Source organism: Rhinoderma darwinii, chromosome 11, assembly GCF_050947455.1.
Source record: "Rhinoderma darwinii isolate aRhiDar2 chromosome 11, aRhiDar2.hap1, whole genome shotgun sequence".
NCBI classification, from domain to species: Eukaryota; Metazoa; Chordata; class Amphibia; order Anura; family Rhinodermatidae; genus Rhinoderma; species Rhinoderma darwinii.
This window is the reverse complement of record NC_134697.1, coordinates 28,273,400-28,292,397: the sequence shown is the minus strand read 5'-3', so window position 1 is coordinate 28,292,397 and position 18,998 is coordinate 28,273,400. Positions and strand designations below refer to the sequence as shown.

At 39.1% G+C, this 18,998-nt stretch overlaps 1 protein-coding gene across 3 annotated transcripts in view; it reads left to right on the top strand.

The window, feature by feature from the left end:
• Positions 1 to 18,998, top strand: part of CFAP46 (cilia and flagella associated protein 46) — a 151,717-nt gene that overhangs the window by 91,212 nt on the left and 41,507 nt on the right. For all 3 annotated transcript variants that reach the window (XM_075843226.1, XM_075843225.1, XM_075843227.1), the window contains 11 exons: positions 881 to 977; positions 2,006 to 2,149; positions 3,785 to 3,985; positions 5,225 to 5,331; positions 6,560 to 6,742; positions 7,803 to 7,935; positions 10,526 to 10,723; positions 12,519 to 12,707; positions 13,544 to 13,660; positions 15,736 to 15,915; positions 17,634 to 17,801. In XM_075843226.1, coding sequence (XP_075699341.1) covers positions 881 to 977; positions 2,006 to 2,149; positions 3,785 to 3,985; positions 5,225 to 5,331; positions 6,560 to 6,742; positions 7,803 to 7,935; positions 10,526 to 10,723; positions 12,519 to 12,707; positions 13,544 to 13,660; positions 15,736 to 15,915; positions 17,634 to 17,801 — 1,717 coding nt within the window. The remainder of the gene's footprint in view (positions 1 to 880; positions 978 to 2,005; positions 2,150 to 3,784; positions 3,986 to 5,224; positions 5,332 to 6,559; positions 6,743 to 7,802; positions 7,936 to 10,525; positions 10,724 to 12,518; positions 12,708 to 13,543; positions 13,661 to 15,735; positions 15,916 to 17,633; positions 17,802 to 18,998) is intronic.

Here is an 18,998-nt window from a genome sequence, read left to right as displayed (position 1 = left end):
ATGGATAATTGTATAGTAGTTTGAGGAGGGTATGGATAAGTGTATAGTAGTTAGAGGAGGGTATGGATAATTGTATAGTAGTCGTAGGAGGGTATGGATAATTGTATAGTAGTTTGAGGAGGGTATGGATAAGTGTATAGTAGTTAGAGGAGGGTATGGATAATTGCATAGTAGTCGTAGGAGGTTATGGATAATTGTATAGTAGTTTGAGGACGGTATGGATAATTGTATAGTAGTTGGAGGGGGGTATGGATAATTGTATAGTAATAGAAGGGTATGGATAATTGTATAGTGGTTGGAGGAGGGTACGGATACTTCTATAGTAGTTGGAGGAGGGTACAGATAATTGTATAGTGGTTGTAGGGGAGTTTGGATAAATATACAGTAGTTGTAGGAGGGTATGGTTAAATATATAGTAGTTGTAGGACGGTATGGATAATTGTATAGTAGTTGGAGGAGGGTATGGATAATTGTATAGTGGTTGGAGGAGGGTATGGATAATTGTATAGTAGTTGGAGGAGGGTATTGATAATTGTATAGTATTTGGAGGAGGGTATGGATAATTGTATAGTAATAGGAGGGTATGGATATTTGTATAGTGGTTGGAGGAGGGTACAGATAATTGTATAATAGTTGTAGGAGGGTATGGATAATTGTATAGTGGTTGTAGGGGAGTATGGATAATTGTATAGTGGTTGTAGGGGAGTATGGATAAATATATAGTAGTTGTAGGAAGGTAAGGATAAATTTACAGTAATTAGCAGCGGATTTTGGTATATTACATAGCACCTGCATTTTAGTATAAAGCTGAGGGTGAGGGTGGTATAATTCTGTATACGGTTTGCCTCTTGACTAACCTATATGACATTATGTATTCTAGCTGTAGGCAAGAAATATCTATGCTCCAAAATGAAAAACAACATGACAATCATTTGATTGGAAACATAGAAAACCATTCTGTGAGTGGCAAACAAAAGGTAAGTAGTTTAATGTCTGTCGTGCTCCACCAGGACCGAAGTTACAATACACAAATATCAGGAAACAATCCTTCAGAATTGCAGCAGGTCATAGGAACATACAGCACTCTTCCATTATTTTTTGAAAATATATATGCCTATTGACTGAAGCAGGGGTACTTTTAATGTACACATTGTTGTAAATACCCTTAAATTGTTTCTCAGCTTTGGATTATCCCTATTTTCGCCACTATGCAGGAAAAAACTGTGAAAAAACAGAACTCCTGCCATTTTATTTTGAGGATTGGTGGAGTTCGGCCCCACGTGATGGGGTATACTAGCGATATGCCATCTCTTTCAATAGTTGGTAAACCAATGGCCAATGTTTGCTTTGGAAACTTTTTATATTGTGATGTACGTTGAATTCAAATGTTTGCTTCAGTATGCCATTGAATTTGTTTTTTTAAAAGGGTATTCCTATATGTCATAAATGTCTGATCGATGCGGGTCCCAGCTCTCTGCTTGCTCGGCTGTTTCCGTAACTCCCATAGAACAGATAAAAGAGAGACGCGCACCTGCAAGGTCTCCGATCCATTCATTCAACCCCGGTTCTGGAGATAGATACGGGTCTGCTAAGACCCGCATCTATCAGACATTTATGGGCTATCCACAGGATCTAAATGTCTAACTTAAGGTTACCACTTTAAGGTGGCATTCGTCTACTCACATTCGAAGCACATTTTTTTTTCTTTTTTGCTAAATTTCCACAAATGATGCTTTTGTTCTTTTCAACATAATCTCAATATCATCCACACAAGTGTTGTCTGTGTTTGCTCTTGGATATATCACATAACGGCTTTGTGCCCAGGCATATACTATACATGATTGATATAGACGTACAGATTATGGAGCATAACTTGTTAAGACACTTATAAACTCGGATCACATGATGGTGGAGAGCTCCTGATTTGTATAAATAGGCTGCATTGTAAAGCTGTCACTTTATGTCTCGAATGTTACTTGGAAATCCTGCTGTTTTTTCTTTTCAGATGTTGAGTATACACGCAGATGGAAAAGGATTAAGTGGTCTTTCTCTTCCATATCTGTGGCTGGAGAAGGCCGATATACTCTTAGATCTTGGTTTTTTTCAACCAGCTAGGGTTCTTTTAACTCATGCTTATAAATCTCTCCAGGTAAGACAGCATTACTGAACTTCTGAAAAGCTTTAAAGGGTAACTAAAGTTCTAAAAATCTTTTGACGTGTCATAGTGATATGTCAAAAGGTTTGATCGGTGGGGGGTCGGAGCACTGAGACCCCCACCGATCTCTAAAACGAAGCGGCAGAAGCGCCTTCGGGTGAGCGCTTAGCAGCTTCATTTCTGATCGGCTTTCTTTGGAGCGGTATACGGTCTGTCTGTTCACTGCTCGCTTGTCTTATCGAGGAAAGCCGATTAGAAACTAAGAGGTACAGTGCTCACCCGAGTGCTTCTGCCGCTTCATTTTAGCGATCGGTGGGGGTCTCAGTGCTTGGGCCCCCACCGATCAAAACTTCTGACGTGTCAAAAGATTTTTAAAAGTGGTTTCCCTTTAAAAGATTTATTAACCAAATATGATTTTTTTAGTTTTTTATAAAATGCACATTGAGAAAATATGACTATAATGGGCCGACCATGCAGTCTCAGTCAAAGTGGCGTAGTGATTTCCTAGCCATTGGTGTTTAGGATTGGCTCTCTTCACATTAGCGTCATGGCTTTTGTTTACAACAATGCCATGGCAGCTAGGCAGTATACTGGCAAATCCTGACCGACCTCATTGGGTTTAATGGGGTTGCTCTGGATTTCAGTTTTTCTGATAAGTATAACACTGCAGACTGCACTATTCTTGCTGTAAAAAATACTGCAATAACCATGGGCAAGTGTGAACAAAGCCTAATGCAATTGTTTAAATGTTATTTACAGAACACTAGTCCACATACGATTATGTACCAGGTGCTACATAAGCAAATAGTGCTGCTGTTTATGGCGGTCGTCCAGACTGCGTAAAGCCATGTCATTCCGGTTACCACAATGTAAAAACCAGATGGTTTATCATAACTAGTCCAAGGGTAAAGTGAAGATGTTGCCTTTAGCATTCGTTGATTCTTTCATTTTTCCAATGGGCCTCTGAGAGCTGGAATTTATTTGCACTGGTTTTAAAAAATATATTATTTGTGTTAAAGTAAAGCAAATGAATGTGAATGATGACTACATCTTTAAAACCTGTATGGAAATATAAACCCTAAGACCTCATGAGGCCTGTATGGCGGCAAACAATCTCCATGTGGTTCCATATTTTGGAACTATAGGCACTCTGTGAAGTGCCATTTTCTCCCATAGATGCAATGCTTCTGTATTCCTCTATATGAAGTGGGAGGCACACACAGGTACTGTATGGGCTCATAAATTTATATGGACACCGTATAATGGATCCATACAACATGGATTCTTAAGGCAGTCATGTGCCTGAGGCATTAACCACATCACTATATAAAGTTGGAGAACAAACAGCATTTTGATGTAAGTGTAAAAGAGCTCTACAATAATGTGGCCAAATTGTGCCATTTTGATCATGACATATTTACCAATTTACAATAGAATATTATCTATCTTGAAGATTTTGAGACTTTAATATCAGCAGATTTAACCAAATACATATTCCTAAATATTCAAGAATCCCCCTGTATACCCCCTCCCTATAAAATTATATTTCCCCTTTAATATCCAAAGCTAATCATGACAAGTTTCAAAGCTCCGCTTAACATGTTTCCTCATATTTCATATTCCTTGTAGGATATCGGTGATAAACATTACCTACTAAAGTGTCTCTACCTGTTTTCGGTGTTGGCCGTCAGTGAGAAGAATTATGGGCAAGCAAAGTCCTTGCTTCTGGAAGTCAAAGATCTACAAAGAGATGCTCAGCTTTGGTATAACACCACTAATACACTGACTGAGGCAATTCTTGGTGAAAATAAGGAGGGTGGACAAAAGAAGGTATGACTGGTCATGCCAAGCCCGATGGCTCTGACTAGTGGGAATCTCAATATGCTTTCTGACGACATGTGGTCTTCAAATCAATTGTAATGACATTTTGCTCTCTAAATGTCAGGTATTTTCAGACATTAGACATTTATTGAGCGTAGGCGCAGTTGACCATCTTGTGCGCTGCTCTCTCCCTTATAGTCTATAGAGATTTACAGAAACACCCGAGCTGTTTCCATAACTCCTCAAACACTAAGTGCCACACAACTCTTCCATACTTCTCTCTTTTACTGCCCCTTCTCTGCCAGTTTCAACAGAGGTTAAGTGTCTGCTAGGGACACATGACCCCCTGTTGTCTCGATGTCTATTGTTGAATACCCCTATCAATGTGTATGTGTAATATTGTTGTGTATAAAAGGATTAATAAAATCGGAGTAATAAGACCGGACAAGATGGAGAATGGCATTGCTTGACTTCTGTCAAGCTGCTTTTCTCCTTCTATGCTGTCAGCAATGTGCAAAGCTTGAGTCTTATTATGACAGACTGGTTGCTAAGAAAACACTGCCTAATACCTGCAACCTTATACATCAGGGATGTCATGCACCTTGTCCCTAGCAACCAGTCTGTCTCCTATTACTTGCTTGTCTCCAGGGCAAGCCTTATGTTGGGTGTTTCCCTGTGCTGTTCTGTTGGCACTCTCTCTTTCCCATATGGTGTTTTGTCATACAGTGTGCCAAAAAATACATTATAAATACAGTTGCCTAAATAAACGGCCAGCACGGCCACCACCATACCCTGCAAAAACAAAATAATGTACAGTGCCTAAGCAAAGTGCCACACAATGCATAAGTAAATACCACCATACAGTGCTCAAATAATACCAACATTACAGCTCTCTGTGTAATATATGAACAGTGAAATACAATTAAGAATAATATTTCTGGTGGTCACAAATGCCCTCTCCAGCAGAGGTGGCTGATGCGCTATGTGCAACCGCAAAGTTCGTCTCTACCCCTTAGGCCAGCCACGCTTGTCTCAAGACTGAGATAGAGGGCAAAGGGGCCTTAGCAGTTCTCAGACCATGCTATTCTCTATATACTATTGCAATGTAAGATCATTTATAGAAATAAAGCAAAGTCGAGAACCTCTTCAGAATAATTCAACAAAGTACTTTGAACAAGCAAAATACATTTACTTACACAATAGGATACAAAACCAAGTGATTTTTCTATATTTTTTTTGTTGTTTCAGGCTTTAAAACTCTTGGAAGCCACTGCAGAAGTTTTTAAAACCATGATGCAGAAAGAAACAAACAGAGAATCTCAATATGCGTGTCTGATAGCAAAAATCAATGCAAGGTAGGTCTCAAAATAGATCAACAGATTGATGCTGCAAAAGTCTCAGATTCTATGTCTTTTTTTAATTTAGTGTAATTAAAGGGTAACTAAACTTTCATAAAACGTTTGACATGTCAAACATGTCCTGTTTAGTGATCGTGGGGGTCCGATCGCTGAGACCCCACTGATCTCTAAAACAAAGTGGATGAGCACTGTGCCCTTTTATTTCTATTTGGTTTTGCTCGGATCTCCTCGGAAAGCCGAGTGAGGGGTGTACGGGCTCGATAGAAAGTCTATGAGCCCGGACACCACTGGCTCGGCTTTCCGAGAGACACAGACAAGAGCCGGTTAGAAACAAACGGGCACAGTGCTCATCTGATCGCTTCTGCCATTTACTTTTAGTGATCTGTGGGGGTCTCAGTGCTCAGACCCCCACTGATCAAAACTTCTGACATGCCACTGTGACATGTCAAAGGTTTTTTGAAAGTTTAGTTACACTTTTAATATTTTATTTATATTATATCACCAACTTCCCTTTGGCCTACGAAAACACCAAGACATTTAGGGTAATCCTTTTATTATTCTACATTGCTGTCTATAAATGCAGAATCCAGGCACAGAGGGAAACTAGGGTATTTTCAGACATGAAAGATTTGTTGTAGAAATTTCTGCGACCTTTTTATACATCTGAACGGGGTATGTAAAAATCCATGCACATACTGCAGAAATAACCCAATCCTGAGGAATGGAACAGATTTTCTGTCTAAGAAATTTCTGCCACATGTGAACATGAAAAAGAAGCAATAAATATCCCCAGAAACCATATTCAGAGTTTTCAGAATATATATAAACAATTTAAAAAAAAGTAGATAATTTTAATAAAAACACCTTCCGAACTAATCTGTGATACCTGGTGGACCCCAATACGGCTGGTGGCTTTACCTAAACGTCCTTTAAGCCTCAATGTACCTCCCTGCTGCTGGACTTCTTCTTTCTCTGACTTCCACTTTCTTTGCTTCCTTTCTCTATACTTCTTTTCATTTTTCTTCCCTTGAACTTGGAAGTTTTTGTGGCTTCATCTTGCCCCATGTTTGTGGCCAATTATAGTAAGAGATCAGTAAAAGTTACTGTGCAATTATATCGCTTTATCCCTCTTGTAATGTGTTTTATTCAGGGCGCTCTTTTGTCTCCATGTGCTGTACTGTTATTTATGTTATTTTTTTATCTTATGTATTTATTTATTTTTTAGAAAATGTGCAATTCTTCTAAAAAATGCCCAGCAATTGATGTATAAAGGTACTGAATCCTCTCAGGTGATTTTCTTGCTGATGGATATTTGTGATATGATGATTCATACCGAAGCCGATCTCCTCCGCTATGGACACAAGACGTACAGAGCCGAATTCATGATGGAACACTCCAATATTCTCAGGTATTTTGCTTATATGGTACATCACGGTGCCACACCACTACTGCAGATAAAAATGACTTATTAACACACTTCCTTTTGCGGCAGATTTAATACGATTTGTTTTACAATTGATTCATAATCGGGCCCTTTTATTAACATAAATCAGTCTGCGATCATGTTCTTTTTATGCCGTTATGTTTGCATTAGTTTTCCCTCAATAGTGGAAAACCCCACACAAATAACAGGATTGTGGTCACTTGATTGGAGCTGAGCTGCAATACCAGACAGTACAGATGTAGCAAGCTTTAACTTGACTCTTAATACTTTAAATACACCGTGAGGAAACTTTAAAGGCTATGTACACCTTTTGAACTCAAGGTTTTTTTGTGTTTTTTTTTAAATAAAATAATGTTTTAGCTAATTTTAAGTAACGTTTAAATTGGTTTTTGAGAAAAAAAATGTGTACTTTTTGAGATACAGCTTCTATGTAGCTTGTATACATAGAAGCTATATCTTGCCGTCAAAGCTGATTCCGTCAGGTCAACAGGACTGACGGCTTAGCTGAACGCTAGTCCTGGGTGTCGCTTATTGGCAAGGGGAATTGTAACACTGCTTTTAAATGTTTTCATACATTTCCAGGAAGAATAACAAAAGCAACTGCACAATACAAGTATTTACTAAAACTGACATGTCATGTAAGCTGATCGATTTTCTTTTAAGAATAATAGCAGATAAATTGTGTGACCTGTAAAGAAGCCCTCGCTTATGTGCTTTTATAGCGTACTAATTTAGTGTAAGGGGTTCATTCTCCATTATTATTAATAATAATATGTTGTATTTTAATCCAAGCTCTCTTTCGTTCTCCAGCACTACTTCTAGTCACAACTTTAAATAGATTTTTTTTTTTTCGTGAATAGTTGAGCAAAGCTGAAGATGAGCTATGTAAGGTGTATACCTATAGCTATATACATCAGATGTCATACTAGTGGAATGTTTTATTTATCTCCTTCATTATTTTTAATTCTTTTATTTCATCGTTCTCAATATTTTTGCCTTCATTCTTTTTATTATACTTTGTAAGGATCCTGGGAAATTGTACTGAACTGCCGGAACGTAAACACGGTTACTATTTGGATGCATATGTTATGGCAGAGCAAGCAATCTCTACTGTCGAGCAAATATTATACAGCATTCAAAGTTCTTCCATTATTGAGGTAAATAATCCTAATAATTTGTTTTCTTTTAATTTGCCATTTTTGTTTTCTTAAATGCAGCACAATTTTCCCCTGGGGGATTTTTTGGTGCTAGAAATACCAATCCTTCCCCTGCACGTCAGTCTTAGAAACACAGATCTTCTAGTTTGAGGATCAGCCCAGGCTAGGAGAAGTTTGAATGTGGCACCCAGCCACACAGTGGTATACTTACAAAAGAGAGGAGACTCCATAGTAAAGATACAAATTAGCCACTAATTATGGGTGGCGAGTTTTAACAACCAGGGCAGAAGGGTCTGCCCTTTGCATCACCCCTTGCTTGCTAACAATGCAGTTCCTCTGCAGAGGGGAGGACTGCACAGATTATGGCCACCTAGTCACAAAGGGGATAGGACTAACGAGGGTAGGGTCCTTGCTCTCCAAGGGCCCATAGCTGCCAACTGGGCTGCCTTTATGGTATGTACATTCTTGTACCCATAGTGTCATGGTTGCTAATATTGAAACCATTTGGCCCTGCCTCTGACGTTATATTTTCGTAATGCCATATTGATTCCATTCATATATAAATACGACGACTCAAATTTTTCTTTAGTTCTTTGAATGTCAAATAGGTAATGGCCATGACTCATACTTGTGCATATATGTTACTCTTGGAGGATACTGGTGCTCCCTGGGAAAAAGTATGCAAATCAGCTCTCCTCCAATAGGTAGAAAACTGTCTCTCTCTAGTGCCACCTATAGGTAGCTACTTTATAGTTAATGCCTGACCCATTAAAGAGCCTAGAAATATAACTAGGAATATAAGCCAAACCAGGGACACCCATCTGTAGACAGCTTTTTTGACGTTTTTGCTCCTCATCAGTACAGAGAAGGGTACTGGTTGTCTGGGCGGGATGCTTTTTACCAGGTAGCTGTATATGGCAGTAAAGAGACCGTTTTCTTCCTTTTGGAGGAAATCTAATTGCATACATGTTAGTTAGTTAGTTAGTTAGTTAGTTAGTTAGTTAGTTAGTTAGTTAGTTAGTTAGTTAGTTAGTTAGGCAATACTCCATTTCTCAGAGATATTAATGTAAATGCTGAACATAGTAATGAGAAGTCTTAATGCACAGGATAATCAGTATATATGCTTGCAGGTATACCATGTATCTCTATAATGCAGAAGCTTTATCCACTAGTTGGATTAGTTGCTTTAGAATTAAACATCTCAATCGTTGTTTATTAAACCAGATCTCGTACGAGAAATGCTTACAAGTTCTTCTGGTGGTCTGGAGACTATTTCATGGCAGACCATGAGTCCCTGCCTCATTTATATTGAAATAATTTGTTATTGTGTATAATAAATAATGTCTCAATACTATCCATAATTATCTGGGTAGGTTCATTTGCAATCTATGGTCTATTCTTTGGCATGGTGAGGAATAATTTTGTAATTTAAAGAAGTTTCCTGAGCTTCATTGCCAAGGATCTGGATTGTGGAACCTCGGTCGTTCGGGTGAGTTCACACAGAGTTTTTTTGCAGGAGGAAAATCTGCCTCAAAGTTTCGTTTGGAATTTTGAGGCAGATCTTCCTCTGCCTGCACGCTGATTTTCACTGCGTTTTTCGTGGCATTTTTCACCCACGGCCATTGAGCGCCACGGGCATAAAACGCAGCGAAATACGCTTTCTCTTCCTCCCATTGATGTCAATGGGAGGTCAGAGGCATAAACGCCCGAAGATAGGGCATGTCCCTTCTTTTTCCCGCGAGCTGGTTTTTCCGCTCGCGGGAAAAAAACGCCTCCGCTTCCCATTGAAATCAATGGAAGGCATTTTCGGCCATTTTTTGACACGTTTTGTGGTGCGGTTTCCACGTAAAAAAAAAACACTGTGCGAACGCAGCCATAGATGTTACCACTGGGGTAACATGTAATACAATATAATAATATAAGTAACACAAAGTTTTCAGAGAGCCGCTTTTTGCTGTGACATCCATATGCTGCCCTAGTAGAGAATATGGTCAAGTCTGCTAGAGTATAAAAAAAACATTGTGTGTGAAAAAAACACTTAAATTAAATAAAAAACACATAAATTAATCATTTAAAAAAAAACATGACACCTTTCCCTTAAGTTGGCCACTTGAGGTGACATCATCAGACCAAACCAGCTGCCATGGCAATTATTATCCCCTGTGTAAAAGTTATCTATATTATTTCTGATGAATTCTTCGATGGTGCCTTGTTGTTGGTTACCCTACTGTATGTAGACAATTGTGCCTTTTAGTTGTGGATTATTTGTTAAATATTACCTTTGCACAAGTATATAATACAAAGCAATATTAGACTAATGACCAGTGCAGTCAGTGAAAATACAAGGGACTAGCTATATACAGTCATGCCCCAAGGCTTTGGATATAACATCCAATTCAAAATAATACCGACATGTTTTATTCAAGTGGTTATAAGATTTAATGAATTGAATGCCACAGACTTGTGTGACAGTTAATGTACCATCCTAAATATTTTAGCTTTTTTTTTTTTCCCTATTCATTTATGAAAACATTAATCCTTCTTTAGACATTGTGGATTACACAGCATCATGATTTCATGTGCTTTGCAGGCAGGGGGTATTCATTTGCCAGTACAGAGGAAACTTGCAAAAATGAAGCTTGATTTTGCTGCCCTCTCATTGGAAATCATCCAGCTTGTCATCAAGGAGGAAGAAGAAAAATTAGTAGAAGAAAAATGTAAAGGAGAACTTTGTGTCATTGTTGAAGAATTTGTAAGAGCGACCCCTGATTATAACTCTGTTGAGCAGGTATGCGTGCTCATCCATCGTCTGTATGTAAGTTGCAGGAGCTTTTTGGTTGAGGCGGATGTCCCCCGGCATCTCTACATTATAATATGATGGATGGATGGATGGATGGATGGATGGATGGATGAGTGTATGCATACATGTCGTAATAGACATAAGGTGTATTAACCCCTTAAAGGGAATGTGTCCGCAGAAGATGAGCTATTGTTTAAATCAAGTTTTTATCTTAAGCATATTTATTTATGAATTTTCGGTGATTTTTTTGTGTCATTTTCTGTCATTATCTATATTAAAAAAGAATTCTAAAATCCTGCAGTTTTCACTCTGGCCACTGAGCCTCACAATAGTCTGAAACTTCCTGTTCTGTAGAGATCACTTCTCAGCAGTCATCTCATTATCATCACAAGCAGGATTACAATGAATGATAACACACAGCTGCTCACCTCCTCCCCCTCCTTGCACAAAACGATATAAAAAAAATCTATCTGGTTTAAAGTAGGTAAATATAACTATATATAATATATATATATATATATATATATATATATATATATAAATAACAAATCCACCCTCATTTTTTGTATTTACGCCATGTCCCGTGCGGTATAAATAGTAAGTTAACCAACACATTCTGATCTTCATACTCTTGTGGAGAAGTGGATGTGTCACTCACATTCACTGCACATTTATTTCATCTCTTCTTATTTTAATGCACATTTGGGCAGTGAGGGAATAAGGCTGGGCTACACTGCAACAGTAAATTGAGGTACGTTTTTTTAATCTCCATTTGCACGAATTCCAACTCATGGTTACCACAATTATACAGCAATTTTCCATGATTTTATTTCAGCATGTAGACTGAATAGACTCAGGCCTAAATGTGAACACAAAATGATAACATGAAGTGCTGGCCACAGCTATTTATATTACTGGTGTCTTCTTAAGCAGCAGGAGGGCCTTTGGGCTCCTTAAAGCACCAGGGCCCGAGTGCAACTGCTACCTCTGCAACCCCTATAGCTATGCCTTTGACATGACCATTTAATAGTGATAGCAAGAGGACCCCCAGATACAGTGCTGCCCACAGGATCCTCATAACAGTGACAACCACAGTATCCGCATTAGTGATAATAAAAAAAAAAGTATCTTGAGTTTTTTTATGACTTTTTAATGTCTTTTAGTTTTTATTGTTCTTTTTTTGTAAAAATACTAAATTACAATAAAAGTTTGTAAAAAAAATAATAATAAAAAAAATGCCTTGGATGGTAATGTGACTGTGGTCTGGTGGACCGCAGCAGGATAAGAGTAGTCATTGCAGTTGTGCTCTACTCTCAACTCCTCACCACCCTCCTGAGGTCCCGACCACTGGATGATCTGTTGGGTGACAGGAAAGTTAACAAGTTCACCAATTTGGGCATGTGTACCATGGGTTCACCACCCATGTTCTACGTCCTTCCACAACTCTGACCTTCAAAACCAATTCCCTATTATAATGTTTCTACCGGAAATCTGGCCTGGCTTCAGCCCTGCATGTACAGTCATTTTAAGAATTCTCTGGCAGATAGAAGTGTTTCTGATAGTAATACTATATTAAGAATAAAATGTTTTGGTTTTTTGTCTTCCCCTCTTTCTCATGGGTGGGTTTGATTGTGCGGTCTAATGGGTGTTAAGAATTTGGAGTGTAGGAAAGGATAAAAATGGATAAAGGGGAAAAATAATTTTTTTAAATGTGTTATTTTATTTTGTCTGCTAAATAAAAAAGACTTTTTTTGTTTTACTTTATATCTTTTTTTATTATTAGGAGTGGAAAACACTTGGTCGTACTGTGGCTTCAGCTGCTCTGTGTCAGTTAGCAAATGCACTCACATTAGCGTGTGGCTGCAATGATCTGAAGGCAAAGGCTTTGTATATAGCTGGAAAATCCCTCCGTTTGCTCTCCTTTAAAATTGATCCACTTGATCCCAACGTGTATTGGAATGATCATTATTTGGTAGGTTTATTGGCCGTGATATATGTTTGATATTGATGAAGAAAATGTGTACTCCATGTTACTAAACATTTGTAGAATTAGGCTATGTTCATACGGAGTATTTTGCAGGCGGAATTTCTGCCTCAAAATTCAGTTTTGAAGTTTGAGGCAGATTTTCCTCTCCCTGCACGCCGATTTTCACGGCGTTTTTCGCCCGCGGCCGTTGAGCGCAGCGGGCATAAAACGCAGCGAAATACGCTTTCTCTGCCTCCCATTGACTTCAATGGGAGGCAGGAGGCGGAAGCGCCCGAAGATAGGGCATGTCGCTTCTTTTTCCCGCGAGGCAGTTTTACTGCTCGCGGGAAAAAGACGCCGACGCCTCCCATTGAAATCAATGGGAGGCGTTCTCGGGCCGTTTCTGCCGAGTTTTGCGACGCGGTTTCCGCGTCAAAAAACTCGGCAAAAGACCCCGTGTGAACATAGCCTAAAATGTTTTTTGGTAAATAACATTTTTAATTTTACATATAAGTAACACAGAGTTTTTTGACAAGTTTTTGACAGCAATCAGAGATCTTTTAAAGGACCTGAAACACAAGGAATATTGGAGAGATGCATAATATTTCATTACACAATGAAGAAGATTTATTTACATAAAACCACACATCCCATTTAAAACCAGTGTCTTTAAATGCTACTGGCACTGCACTCATGTTGCCTACTGATAAATACTGTATACAGCTATGGTTTCCAATTCTCTCTGATATAATATATAGCTGCAAGCTTATTCCTCAAAGCAGACATAAAACAACTTTACACTTTAAATTGTTCATTGCAGTTTTATACTTGTTGTTTTCTAGGATGAAAGAAAGACTTCTGAAACCAGCGTAGATAATGGCATAGAGTGGCATGGTGCCAACATGCAGCCCAGTAGTAAACCGCTAGATCAACTAGTGAGGAAAGCAGCGGTATTAAAGGTAATAACTTCATAACCATTGTAACAAAGTGTAAGGAAAATAAACCTGCGGGCCGTAGATTAATAATATGACCTGTAATAATCCTTCATAATGCCAATTATAGAATCTGTGGTATGAAAACAATGGGATACGATCCATTAAAATCCTTTTAGTTGTGTTTCAATGTTCATTATTCGTTTATTGAAGATTTTCTATAAAATCCGGTTGGGGGCTGTTTTTTATACTGATTACCTATCCACAGAATAGGTCACCGGTATATGATTGGTGGGGGTCCGAAACGTGGACCCTGCACCATACAGCTGCACCGGCTGACTCTGGGCGTCGGAAGCTATGCAGGGGTCGGTCCTGGAAACAGAAGATACTGTCTGTGCTGGGTTACTGCAGCTCTGCTCCTATTTACTTGTATAAGAGGAGATCTGCAGCACGCAAGATTGACGGGAATAGCAGAAGGTAGAGTTATAAGAAAAGTCTCTTTAGAAAAGTTATTTCATGGGAGATACAAGTATTTACTAAAACACTAAAGAAAGAAAAAACAAACTACGCTCTAGGACACCTCCAGCACACATCGGGGTAGAAAAAAATTGTATATAAATGTATTCAGTGAGTAACATAATTACGGTACCATGTCCCAGGCTATTGCAGTAATGCAGTTACAGTAATGTAAAAGACCACCTGGCCAGGCAATACAACATAGCATGGCCATTGCTTAATAAGACGCTGGAATGATATTCCAATGCTATAAGCGTATTTTCTGCTTTTTCTCACTGAACTGTATTTTTTCCATACTATGGGGGCCATATATCTTCTGTTTTTGAGAGTAATCTGATAAATCCAAGAGGCTGACTTTTCTATAGTTAGGTTGTGTTTGGAAGCCGACTGACAAGCTCTATCTCCTAGCTTTGGAGTTCAATCTGCTAAACAAAAGATGACCATCTATTTAGTCAGGCTCAATAGATAAATCAGCCAACAAGCTCTTTATCACGGGATTTCATACATAATCCATTATTATTGCTGTATAAGGTGGATATCTGTGGGAACAATTCCTACCCATCATTTTTTATGGACTATGGGTACTTTTATTGGGCAATTATTGGGCAAATGAGTGTTCCCGATAATTGCCTTAGGTAAACAGGGCAACGATCAGCCAATTTGTGTGTATATATATATATGTATATGTCAGGTCCGTATTTCACACCGAATAACCACCTCTGTAAATTTAAAGCTGAAGGCATGCCTGGAGAGAAGTACACCACACAAATGTCTGAGGTACAGCTTCAATGTCAGCCAGGAGGAACTGAACTTTATTCAGAACAAAGAAACACACACAGAGAAGACACATACCCCTCCCTATAAGTTTTCCTATACATTCTTCTGCACACTCCTCTTTGCATTCCAGGGGGCGGTGTCTTCCATAGGTGTGTCCGACATGAACAAAGAACTTGTTATATATATCAGTATATTACACAAAGAACTGAAATGTATAACATATGTGTGAGGATAATATTTTTCAGACAATATACATAGTAATGATCCCTGACATATACATATACATATATATATATATATATATATATATATATATATATATATATATATATATACATTGTGATATTATTCCTTCTCTGTGTATATATATATATATATATATAGTGCCAATTGTTTCTGTTTGTCTCAGTTGTGTAAGGGTTCTGTCGTTTTGACGGAATAGCGCAGACGACGACGCTATTCATTCCATCAAAATGACGGAACCCTTGCAGTGACGGATCCGGTTCCCATGGTTTCCGTTGGTCTCTGTTGTGCACCGGACCCATAGTTTTGCCGGAAGTAATAGCGAAGTCAACTAGTTTGTGTCTGTTCAGGGTCCCGTTCTGACGGAATGCTCAGACGGAACGTCAGAACGAGACCCCAACACAGATGTGAACGAAGCCTAAGAAGTGAGAGTCTTGTAGCCGTCATTACCCTAACTTATATCTTTTCACATTAGATCTCTGATGAATCACAACTCTTCTTGTAAAGTTTTGAAGGTCTTGTGTATTGTACTGTGTTATACATTTATATCCGATGTTATTTTTCAGTCCAAAAGGAAACTCGCACAAATGTTTCTTGCACAGTCCACTGAGATTTTGTTACAATCCATTAATGTTGCAATAAATAACAGTTTGACGGATATATTGTCATCTGCAAGCCTTGAGATGTGTACATGCCTCGGACAATTTGACCCTTTCACAGCGGGAGTGCTCCTGGCTCTTCATCAGGTTTGTCCATTTTAATGGCATTAATTGACTTTTTGTACTGTTAAAGTTTCATAGTTCAGATTTCACTTTATTTTAAGGAGGACCTGTCACTAGATTATATAAGTTGAACAGGCTTACTGACCTGAATAGCGCTGTCTTCCTGATTCCAGCACTGTTTTTCTTTTTTTCTTGGATACCCCGCCCCCCGTTCAAGAGCTATGGCCCACTGTTGTGTTGGCTCCCTCTATGGTATTTGCTGTAGTTAGCCAACCGAGCATTTTTGTAAAGAAAAATGAAGCGAAGACAACTATAAAGAAATATGAAGAAATTAATCCGCATAGAATTTTGGACCTATTTAGAGTAATAAATCTCACAAGAACAGCAAACCTTTCAGGGCTCACTTGCTGCCCTTTTTGGGACTAATATTATACCACTCAGAAGATCTATATGTCTTCCCAAGCAAAGCCATCAACACAAGAGTCTACAGTAAGAGTGTGTATATAGAAAACGCTAGCAACCATTGTGTGTAGACGAGGGAAAACGACCCCCGCTAAGGCTTCGTTCACATCTGCGCCAGGGTCCCATTCCGACGTTCCGTCTGAGCTTTCCATCGAAACGGGACCCTGACTGACACAAACAGAAACCAAAGGTTTCCGTTTCCATCACCATTGATTTTCAATGGTGACAGATCCGGTGCCGATGGTTTCCGTTTGTCTCAGTCGACTGCGCTATTGATTCTGTCAAAACGACGGAATTCTTGCACAACGGAGACTAACGGAAACCATTGGAATCGGATCCATAACCATTGAAATCAATGGTGATGGAAACGGAAACCTTTGGTTTCTGTTTGTGTAAGTCAGGATCCCGTTCCAACGGAAAGCTCAGACGAAACTGGCGCAGATGAGAACTAAGCCTAACACTGAGATGTTCGCTAAGATGTTAATAAGTATTCAAATGTTCATGCAATACTGTAATCAAAGACACACAGATCTTCTCAGTGGCACCATGTGAGTCCTGATAGGTCTGCATTTTGTGGGCTTAGTCCCAGGAGAGAGCTAAGTCTCCTATTATATAGGCATAATGTTCAGTGTAGGGACCCCCTGTATGTCGCCTTGTTATGGCAGGTGAGCTCGCACAATTTGATCAAACTGAGCACTAAGAACCTCACATTTATTAGTATAAAATAGCAGTAATGCAATATAACATAATAAAAATGTATAATAAATATAGAAAGTGTCATATATATCTTCATCTTTTTGTCATCGAATATTCTGCATAAAAGTCACAGCACATCAGCACCTGCACATTTATGTCATGTTCCAGGAGAAGCTGACTAACCATGTTGTTTGTTCACGATGCTGAACAAGGTTTAGTGCTGCGGCTCCTTCACAGTTTTTTCCAAGATGCAACTATGATCCCGACCATTTACTGTGCACAGAACTGCAACACAGCTCCAATCAAATGAATTGCCAGTGCCCCTTCATTTTTTGGATTGGTGGGGGCACAATATTCCATCACTTTCTGTGATGGGGAAAGCCCTTTCAATTTCTATAACTCGTATATCGCTACAATCAAATTTTCAGAAGCAGCAGGCAGAGACATTTTTATTTCAGTTTCATAATATGGCGCCTCAAAACCACTTCTGTCCAGTGCTGCACTTTGTATAAACCGGTTCAATGATGTGTACACAAGCATCATGCACAAGGTAACGTATTCATCTGTCTGCTGTCCTTCCTCAGAGCTGTGTGTCCAGCACGATGACAAAAGACTTGGTGCTTACAGCGACACTTAATACCAGCAACTCACGGTTTGCAGCATTAATGCATCTTCTACAATACTTACAAGAGAAAGGAGATGAGGGTCCTCTGAGGAAGCAAGTTGAACAAAGACTGGCAACCACTTCAAAAGTAAGGAATTGCTAATATTATAATATCACTACCCCCATGGCAATATCGTATTGTATGGTACTTGAGGTAAAGGAACATATGAATAGGTGCGGATTGGCCCACTACTGCACCAGTCCTTCCTCTAGCGGACCAAGACTCAAAAGCTGACCATACACATTATATGTATGTGGGCTCAACCCAAAGATTTAATCAGGGTCGCAAAACATTATGACATGTATAATTGCGTTCCAATTGTCCCACGACAGATGTCGGGCGAGTGAAGGGTTCGGGCGTGTTGAATTTGTTTGTTAGTATATAAGACTGCTACCTCCCTTCTCCCTATTGGATACACATGCATCCTTGTTAGGAATATCTTCCGGCCAAAGTGTATGGCCAGCTTATCACAATGATGGCAATCGGATACGACAGGATCACAAAGGTCCCTGCAGAAGACAAACCCATTTAAACTTGCCATAAATAGATGGAGGGTGGGCCCAGACGACCCCAATTTCATTATATATATGGCTGCTCTACGAAAACCTACCCTGGATCTAGAAAAGAAAGTGTGCTATATTAGATTGTACACCGTTCAGCCATAACTTTAAAACCTCTGACAGGTGAAGTGAATAAGACTTCGTTCACGTCTACATCAGGGTCCCGTTCTGACATTCTGTAAGAGCTTCCCGTCAGAACGGGACCCTGACTGAAACCATCCGAAAACCATAGTTTCCGTTTGCATCACCAATGATTTCAATAGTGACGGACCTGGTGCCAATGGTTTCCGTTTGTCTCAGTTGTGCAAGGGTTACGTCCTCTCTTCAAAAGCATAATACGTCAATTGGCTTTTTAGTAAGCTGTTGCACGTGTGTTATTTAGATCAGCGATTATAATCTGGTTACATCACTGCTTCATATTGTACGGCTATATAAACAGAAAATACCACGACCTCCCCCACCACCCGCGATCTTCTAGGATCTTATTTACCCATACACTCTTTTGCACCCGATACAATCCCCTTGACACACGATCAATGTCCCCTCACCATATGAAATCATGATGTTCTAGATTTCTTAGTCTTTGTAAATGACCTCTACCTCTGCACGTCAGTCTACTCTGTAATGTTTCTCCCGCTGTTTAAGAATTATTGGGCATATATTTTAAACTTCATTGTAAATTGCCAAACTTGTTCAGTTTTAAATGGACATGAAAAGAAGTTGG